This window comes from Kryptolebias marmoratus, unplaced genomic scaffold (genome assembly GCF_001649575.2).
Source record: "Kryptolebias marmoratus isolate JLee-2015 unplaced genomic scaffold, ASM164957v2 Scaffold29, whole genome shotgun sequence".
Classification (NCBI taxonomy): domain Eukaryota; kingdom Metazoa; phylum Chordata; class Actinopteri; order Cyprinodontiformes; family Rivulidae; genus Kryptolebias; species Kryptolebias marmoratus.
Genome location: NW_023665763.1, coordinates 23,802 through 33,274, shown reverse-complemented (window position 1 = coordinate 33,274; position 9,473 = coordinate 23,802). Strand labels below are relative to the sequence as shown.

Below are 9,473 nucleotides of genomic sequence, written 5' to 3'. Positions count from 1 at the left end.
GTGCAGGCGGATGGGACTGCTCCCTGGCAGGATGGTGTGATGATCTCCCTCTGCTGGCGTGGTGACAGACTTTTAATGTTGAATTGAACTGAGCTGTGAGGATTGGAACTTTTGGACTATTTGCTGTTTTGGTAACCTGTTTTTAATGCTAGCTTTTACTTCTCAGGTCTTTTTTTTTTCTTTTTTATACTAATGCCTGTTAGCATTCCTTTTGTTGACCAATAAATTATGATTGAACTTTTTAAACAATTTGTGGTAACCATCTTTTCACTGTGATTGTGTGACGGGAAAGTTAACCTAAAAAAAAAAGGGCAAAAACAGCTAAAAGCTGTGACATTAACATTCAACAGGATCATTAAATACAAACAGATCACCACATGCAGCTGCAGCTCAGTTTTCCATCTCTCCCACCGGACTCCATTCATATTTTGGACATTTTAACTGTCCCGTGTCTCTCAGAGAAAACAGGGTTAAGACATGATTTGTCCAGAACTGTCCAAGATCTCCTGATTCTTTCGTCTTTAAAATATTTCACAAGAGGCCACCTGGAGCGATGAACAGGTATCAAAAAGGTAACACAAGCGAAGCTAAGAGGAAGTCACGTGACCTGCCTGCGCAGATAAAACCCAGCCAATTAATAAAACGCCATTAGTCCCATTCAAGAGATTGATTCCTTTCCTTCGCAATAACCTGCCGTCAGGTGACCACAGGCACGCGCACACCTGCAGGTGGCAGCTAAGGTTAGCCGGGGGTGTTAGCCGGTGAGCAGCGGAGAACTCACCGGTAAAAGGCGTCTCCCAGCGGGTTCCAGTTGGCTGTGATGAAGGCCATGCTGCCGGCTCCGTCCGGACTCACTCTCAGATCACGATTCTGACCGTGTTCAATACAAACTTCTGGCTGTCTGCTGGAACCTTAATTTATGCGTCGGTCAGCTGATGTTCTCCATCTTCTTCCTTAGTGTTGGCAGCCATCTTAAAGGTGCGGTACCGCCCCCTGCCGGCTGGGAGTTTTCACAGCTCATAGAAAACAGATTTGTTCTCTTTCTAACAAGTCGTTTCTCTTACTCTTGTATCTATTACAGTCAAACATGTTCTACTGTTTCTGTAAATATTTTATAAAGTGGAGAATTTAATCCTGCTCCTGTTCCTTCCCTGAAATGGACTTTTAACGTCATCTGGGAAACTGTAAAGGTGTGTTTTGAACGGAAACGAGCAGAACCCTGAACGGAACCTAAAGTTCTGGATCAGGGGAACACAAACAGAGGAAGAGGAGCAGCCTTCCTTCCAGATGACTTCACCTGAAAAACACGAGTCCCCCCCGCCTGTAGCCGGAGTGACAGGCCCCGCCCCCGCCTGTTGCCGTGGCGACAGGCCCCGCCCCCCGGGTGTGGTAAACAGACACTGAGCTTCAGGCCAAGAAGTAGGAAGTTAACCCTTTCATTGACCCCGTTTGATTTTAATATCTGCTTTTCATTTGATTGAAATAGATGTACTCTTACTTTGTGTAATTAGGTATGTTTGCTGTACAGATTAGTAACATCTTTATCCTAAGTTTTACATTTTTATAGTTCATTATTAATGTTTAGTTTGCATCTGTTCTTTTTATTATAGCTGAATTGAGTTTAGGATTAGAAATAAACATGTTCTGATTTGATGTAAACAATCAAATATTATAGTTTGTTTCATGATTTTCTTTGATTTTTTGTGACTTTTATTTTAAAACAGTTGTCTGTGTTTCATATGTTTGTTTGATCTCGTGTTGTTGTTTTCAGCAGTAAAGAAGTCTATCAGTTCCAGCAGTGAAGCAGTTAAAGGTGTGGACGTTTCCTAAATTAGGAAGTTAGCTGGAAAGTTTTCCTCAGAGACAGCCAATCAGAATGCAGCGCACACACACACACACACACACACACACACACACATCAAAGGCAGGCGAGGCAGAGGCTCAGAGGGTTGTTGTTTCTGTAGCCAGAGTTTGAGACGTTTTTAGAGTTTTTAGTTTGACATCGTCGACATGGTGACTACTGAATCCCACCAGAGCCAGGACCTGATGGTCCCCCATGAGAACCAGAACCAGGACCAAAACCAGGAGCTGCAGGAGGAGGAGCAGGCCTCGCCCTCCTCTCCCACAGCAGTCTTCGACTTGGAGAAGTTTAGTCAGGGTCCCATCAATGCCATCACGGTCCTGACGCTGCTCGATAAACTGGTCAACATGCTGGACGCTGTGCAGGAGAACCAGCACAAGATGGAGGTGAGATGGTCTCCATGGTCCTACTTGAAGACGTCCAGTCTTCATTGGGTTTCATGTGTTGTTCTTTTGACAGCAGCTGGAAAAGATCCAGATGTTGAACAGCTTTGGGGCTGGATTTCCAGCATGCTTTAGAATACTGTTTGTGCAGAACTTCAGAGGTCATCAGTAGGCCCTGTCAGTTTCCTGTGATCCAGAACTCTGCTTCCTGTTTGTGAAGCAGTACAAATCTCAGATGTTTCCCACCAGGCATGTTGGCAGGTGTCAGAATATCAGAGCATGTTCGAGCAGGTCATGTTTCTGTCAGACTGCTTCTGACAGCTCTTTGAACCTTACTGTAACCACTTCATCAACAATACTAATCTATTACATAAAGTTATTTCTAATCAATAATATAAAATAAATAATGTGATTAATAATTTATGATGTTGTCAAAAAAACAGAAAGCATCTCGAGGAATCATTTAAAACTCCCTGCTGCTGATTGGTTGATCCTGGAGATCCAGCCTCTGATTGGTTGATCCTGGAGATCCAGCCTCTGATTGGTTGGTCCTGGAGATCCAGCCTCTGATTGGTTGGTCCTGGAGATCCAGCCTCTGATTGGTTGGTCCTGGAGATCCAGCCTCTGATTGGTAACTGGTTGGTTGTGTTTCAGCTGCACCAGGTGGAGATGGAGGGGGTGGTGAAAGGGATCCAGGCAGATATGACCAAACTGTCTAAGAGTCACATTCACACCTCCAACACCGTCAGCAAGCTGCTGGACAAGAGCCGCAAACTGTCTGTCACCATGAAGGAGGTCAGTGAATGCATCACTCGTGTAAATCTGTCACAGCTGTCAGTAAGCCATCATACTAAAAACCTGTGGTGATACTGTTGCAGGTTCGTGAAAGGATGGAGCGTCAGGGTGCCCAGGTAAAGAAGCTGGAGGCAAACCACGCTTACCTGATTAGCAGAAACAACTTCAAAGTGCTCATCTTCCAGGTAAGAGAAAGCTCAGCTAGGCCGTGCTCAGGTGATCTGTTTGTGTGTTCCTGCTAAAAGGGACCTGGAAAGTGAGTAAACATGAGATTTAGTTGTCACGGTAACAGAGTTCATGTTCTGTCATTTACGTAGTATCGCTGTGTAAGAGTATAGTACAAGTACTCGGAGTAGTACAACTGTGAGTTTGTGTAAGCAGCCTTCTTCGTCTTTCCCCACCAACACTAAACATTCCCATGCTCCCAAAATATCTAGCATTCTTCAGTCCATGTGTCAATGTGTGTTGGAGTTAGGGTGGGGTTCTTTCGGCATTGTTCACTCCAATTGAACTTCACTGCAACATGTACAGTTGGTGAAACATGGATTTATTCCCCTCCAACCAAGCAGAAATTCTGGCTCCCAGCCATATCGTCACCTTCTTAAAATAATTGCCTAAGTCATTTTTTGCAATGTTTCAGGAAACACAAAAGACTGAACCATTTGTTGATTGTTGGGATGATTTAGGCAAAAAAATAATTTTTGAAAAAAAATGACTTAGGCAATTATTTTAAGAAGGTGACGATTTGGCATATAGGTTATAAACCTTCGGATCGCAGATCATTTTCTGTATCAAGTCCACCTGTCCAGCCTCTCCACCCCCATAGGTCAAACCACACATCTGTCAGTGGTCTTCAGGGAGCAGATTACAGATCTGCAAACAGTTGTAATGGACAACAGTCCATTTGTCAGGATTTGTGAAGACGGAGGCGAACCCAGAGCAAGAAAACTCATTTATTAAAACAAAAACAAGTGCTGACGTGGCAGCAAAGACCAACACAAAACCTAAAACATAAAGCATGGAACTACCAGACAATAACAGGAACAGGCACAGGTAACAACAAACCAGACAACAAACAAACAACAATGCACCAGAAAATGACCCGGTTTTAAACACAGAGGATGATGAGGAAAGTGGACTCAGGTGTGTGGGGATAATCACGGACAGGTGGAGATGGGCGTGGCAGAGGAACTGAGGAAGAGTGAATGAAACATGAACATGAGGGACAAAGACAGAACCCAAACAGAACAAACCAAAAAGATAAACAAAAATGAAACAAGACCAAAACAAAGCAAAAAACCCCAAACCCCCACACCATTAGCAAAGAGCTTAGTGAGAAGGTGACAGCTGTTGGTGCCAATGATCAGAAAATTACCATCAGTTGTTCTCGTTCTGGAGCTCCATGGGATGAAGATAAGGCTGAAAAGGTGAGGGGTCAGCCTACAGCTACATGAACTTGTTAATGCTCTGAAGACAACTGGGACCACAGCCAATGGTATCACACTCTGTTGTAATGGGCTGAAGGCCCAGAAACAGCTGTCTGAAGTTTGATGGTTCTGGAGAAAGTTCTGTGGTCAGATGAGACCAAAATCAACTTGATCTGCTGTGTTTGGATGAAGAAAAGTGCTGAGTATGACCAAAAAACAACATCCACAATATGAGTGAAGCACAACAGTGGAAACATTATGGTTTTAGTCTATTTTTCTGCTAAGGTTATTGAACAACTTAATGGGCGGGGCCATGTACAGAACCAGAACTTTCTTCCCTCAGTCACAGCTCTGAAGATGGGTCGTGAATGGGTCCAAAACATCCCACCAAGACAATGAAGGAGCAGCTAAAAAAGCACAAGGTTCTGGAGTGGCTCGGTCCAGTAGGAAATCTGTGGAGGAGCTGAAAGTTCCAGTTTCCAAGCAGTAGCCATAAAATCTGATTCATTTAGAGAATTTAAAGAGGAGTAGGCCAAAATCCCTTCTGAGATGTTCAAACCTGATGATTAACTACAAGAAATGCTTTACCAACAAAGATTTCTCCACCAAGAAGAAAGTCAGGCTTTACTTGGGGATCAAACACTTATTTCACAAAATTAGAGACCGTCTGTTTATTTGTAGGTGAGCAAACTTACAAATCAGCAGAATCAAACCCATTCCTGGGTCTTCTGTCTGTGGTTTAAAGTTCTCACAGTTCAGTTCAGGTTCTGATATCTGAGGTTATGATGTTAAGCTCCTATCAAGGATGAGGAACGTTTACTTTCAATTAAAATGAACAAACACTTAACTGTGGATAAAAACTGCAACAGGAACTTTTTTCTTTTTTACCAAATAATGAGTTTTACTACAGATAACAGGAATGTTTCATGGTTCTTGAGCTCTCCTCCTTTCTGTTACAGGAGGAAAATGAGATTCCCACCACTGTTTTTGTGAAGAATCCTCCTCCATTCCCTCGGGATGAGAGTTTGGAGGAAGGTGAGCCACCTGTACCGGGTGTCAGTGACAGCAAACAAGAACCCACCTTCAAGACCATTGACCTGTCATCTGATGAAGACGTTGGCCTGGAAGCTGACCTGGAGGAAGATGACTTGTGGCCTCAAGATCTAGAGAACCTGGAAGAGTCCAAAGCTGAGAGACTGAAGCGATCCAGCATGAAAAGGGTAAGACCACAGACTCTCGGTGTTCATACAGTCGTTGAGGTATAACTATCTCTCTCTCTACAGGTTGACAGTTTGAAGAAGGCGTTCTCCAAGCAGAACATTGAGAAAAAAATGACCAAGATTGGCACAAAGTTGGTTTCTGCAGAACAAAGGGAGAAGATCAAACAAAAAACAGCCAGTCTGAAGTTCAGCGTCAGGAAGGTACAGAATTGTCAGCTCATTACCCTCCAAATAAATCCGATTCTGGTGTGAGTTCAGACTGTAGATTATCTTCTGCTTATGTTCTCAGCCTCGCAGTAGCTCCGACTCTCAGCCTCCAGAGGCCTCTGCTAAGATCGAGGACTCACCCACCACTGAGGCCGACATCCAGATCTCCCCACCAGGCAGCAATGAGCAGGAGGTCGCCTTCACCGATGTCCATGCCCAGCTGGCCCCAGCTGAGCAGCAAGAGGTGGTGAAGGAGGAGGTGGAGGAGGTGGAGGAGGAGATGAAGGAGGTGGTGATTGAGGGTCCAGTGGTGGTAGAGGCAGATGTGTCAGTGGTCTCTGAGGAGGTCAGTGAGGCATATGCTCTGTCCTCCACCCTCCCTCAGGAGGAGAGAGGAGCAGAAGAGGAGCTGGACAATAAATCCTAAACATCGGACCTTTTTTTAAAGGAACCAATCAGCATTTTGATGAATCATTCCACTGTGTGTGGACCACAAACTACAGGTTTACTCCATTAAGTTAAATGCTACCCTAATGTTCTCTAGAAGTTCTTCCAGTGTTTTCTAAATGCTACCCGAATGGTTCCCTCAATGTTCTTCCAGTGTTTTAGTCAACATTCCCCTAATGTTCTGCCAATGTCCCCCAACATTTACTGCAATGTTCCCCAATGTTCTCTAATTTCACTATGAGCCTCTCAGAGGTGGATTTAAACCCATTTGGATGTGAGAATATGCTGAGTGGTTCCTTTAAATGTAAAGGTCTTGTTTTGTTTTTGATAAAAATCTTCTTTTATCTGCTTACACAGCTTATATATCTGCCTGTGTGAGAAGATGTTCCTCATTTTTAAGAAAATATGTCTGAAAGAGAAACACCCTGTAATCTGTTGTTAGGACAAAGTGTCAGGCTAAAGTTTGGATGATGTTCCAGAATTATCTTGTTAAATCCTTCTACTGATCTGAAACCTGGATCCAAATGTGTTGGAATACAAGATTCATTTGATTATTGTTTATTTTTCTGTTTATTACTGATTTAAGCACACACAGCTGACTGATAGAACCCACGAGTACATTAAATAGATCATGTGCTACACAAACACTTGAAAACTAAATGTTCCACTACTGAGCCAACAATCACTCTTCGGGTTCTTAGAACATTTTACTGAAGTTCTATCATGGTTCCATTTAGGTTCTTGTGAGGTACTTCACATTCTGCCATCATTCAAAGGTTTGTTCTCTCAAAGAAGAAATCCTTAAAGTTTTCACCAACATTTCTGTAACATCCTCATCCAGTTCTTCTAGGTTCATGTGAGATTCATTCTATTAATGTTCTCTAAAGATTTCCTATTTCTCTTTACAACGTCCTGAGATAATATCCAATATCTCAAGGATTACAACTATGTCCTTTTAAATATGTTATGGTTAGATTTTTGGTTGCAACAAAGTTTTGTGCCATCATTTAGCTGGTGCTCCACTAAGGTTGACCTAAGTGTTTGTAAGATTTGAATGTTTTTCCTAAATTTCCATTCACTGTCAAAAGTTCCACATAAATTAGCCTGAAGGTAAAACAGCTTTTGTCAAAAGTTCTTTCATCCTCTAAAACTGTGTGTAGGTTTTCTTACAACTTTCTCTAGGGTTAAATGTGTTCCCTGATGTGTCACTGAAATCATCCAAGGTTCCATGAAAGGGTTTTATTACCATCCTCAGACTGGGTTAGTATGAGATTTTTCAACATTCCAGTGCAGTTTCTGAAACATTCCCCCAATGTTCTTCTAATGCCTCCACCCACAATACAGTAATTGTCAAACATTCCCTTTCCGTTCCTCTGATGTTCCCTGCACATACGCCTTAATGTTCTCCTAATGTTATCTTATACTAGTTTCCAAATCTTTGCCAGACATACCACCAAATCTTCCACTGATTTTTCTGCAGCACTGTACCAATGTTCTCCTGAGAACCATGAACTGTTTTGCAACATGGGGCTGTTTTCAGTCTGATCACTAAATGAAGCTATCTGATAGAGCTAACGCTACAGATTTAAATCCATTCATCAGTCAATAAGTTTTGTATCTGAATATTTAACTGGCTGTTTTCAGTACTGATCATAGATCAAACTGATCAGCAGAACTGACTGATTTCACATGTGTTCAAATCAGTTTCTTGATTGAAACTTTACTGCCAAAGATTTTCTCACAGTTCTCTCTTGTTGATTGATCACCATGTAACCAATAAAATTTGACACCATATTCCTGTTTTGTGTTTCTGATTTTGGTTCTTTAACTTTTCATGGTTTTTTTTTTGTACTTTTATAAAGTTTTACACATTTTGGAAACATTCTTTCAATGAAAATAGCTTTTATGACCTTTGGCAATAAGATTACAACATGCACAGATGCGTCAGCCTGAAGCTTCCCTCAACTCAACTGACCCCTGGTGCATGTGGCAGAGAACTAAGTTTATCAATAATTACAAAAGCATCAACACCTATCCAAAGAAAAAAAAATCTAGTTTTCCTGGAAGATTTAGACCACTGATTTTGCAGTTTGATTAGAAAAGAAACCATCACCACCACACTAAGGTGACCCTGCAGGAGACCCCAGCAGACACCTTCATGCTAAGGCCTCCTGAGGGGAGACAAGCTCTTGGTCAAATTGACCCCAGGGAGATGGCAGATCTGTTGGTATTCCTGGGTGAGTGCTGAAAACCTGTCAGGTTCTGCAACAGACAGCTGCCCCCACTTACTTCAGGTCAGACATCATCATCCTCGTCCCAAAGCAGGCACCAGTCAGGATCATAAAAGACCTGGTATCACGCTTTTTTTCCCTTCTCACACTTGAATCTGCAGGACAGATACAGTCACGGGTAAAAAGAAACTACACCTTCTTTCAGTTCCCAAGTTTTACCTTTTAGGACAGAATAAAACCAATCTGGTCTTCGCCAGATTCCTAATGGATTCAAATCTAACCTCAAGTGAACAAAAACATCCAACAGATTCCACAATGTCATTATTTAGTAAACAAAAACAAAATGTTAAAATTGTGTCCAGTTAGAAACAGATTGAACAAGTATGGCTTGTTTGGAAGGGTTGAAAGAGAAAACCTTCTCTCTAAAAACACAATGCCAGCATGACTTGAGTTTGGACATTTTTATCTGAATAATCAACAAGACATCTGGGACAATGTCCTTTGGACACAAGACCAAGAAACAGAAGTTTACTCAGAATGCACAGCACCAACTGACACCAATTGTCAGCATGGTGGTGGAGGGCTGATGGTTTGGGCTCCTTGCATGAACTCCTCTGTAGACCAAAGGATTCTGGAGTCAAATGTGGACCAAACTGGGTCATGATGCAACAGGACAATGATCCCAAACACAGCAGCTAATCTACAACAGAACGGCTCAAAAACAAAAGAATCAGCCCTGTCAAAACCAAAGGGCTTCATGCATCAGAGTGCATAGCTTTCATACTCAAAGTTGGTGTAGGAACAAAGGTCGAAAAGTGCGTCAGATTTATTAAATCGTGTGTAGTATGTTTCATCACACCTTTCCTTGATACAGCCGAGTCGTGGAGCTGAGCATACCTTTG

The 9,473-nt window shown here is 42.4% G+C and overlaps 2 protein-coding genes across 2 annotated transcripts in view; one reads left to right on the top strand and one right to left on the bottom strand.

Moving 5' to 3' along the window:
- The window catches only part of vps16 (vacuolar protein sorting 16 homolog), a 22,281-nt gene extending 21,063 nt beyond the window's left edge, over positions 1–1,218 (bottom strand). The window contains exon 1 of the mRNA XM_017440933.3: positions 782–1,218. Within this exon, the coding sequence (XP_017296422.1) occupies positions 782–831 (50 nt within the window). The 5' untranslated portion in view covers positions 832–1,218. The remainder of the gene's footprint in view (positions 1–781) is intronic.
- A 679-nt stretch (positions 1,219–1,897) lies between these two features.
- cavin2b (caveolae associated protein 2b) lies at positions 1,898–8,134 on the top strand. The gene is made up of 6 exons (XM_017440932.3): positions 1,898–2,247; positions 2,899–3,039; positions 3,123–3,224; positions 5,426–5,686; positions 5,750–5,887; positions 5,976–8,134. Exons 1-6 carry the CDS (start codon positions 2,011–2,013, stop codon positions 6,318–6,320), a joined length of 1,224 nt encoding a protein of 407 aa, XP_017296421.1. The 5' UTR covers positions 1,898–2,010; the 3' UTR covers positions 6,321–8,134.
- The last annotated feature ends 1,339 nt before the right edge of the window (positions 8,135–9,473 follow it).

Bases quoted from the DNA above. Each gene is read 5' to 3' on its own strand.
- cavin2b (XM_017440932.3), top strand. From the start codon at position 2,011: ATGGTGACTACTGAATCCCACCAGAGCCAGGACCTGATGGTCCCCCAT. The intron at 2,248-2,898 runs GTGAGATGGTCT...GTTGTGTTTCAG, and splicing joins AGAACCAGCACAAGATGGAG to CTGCACCAGGTGGAGATGGA. The intron at 5,687-5,749 runs GTAAGACCACAG...CTCTCTCTACAG, and splicing joins AGCGATCCAGCATGAAAAGG to GTTGACAGTTTGAAGAAGGC.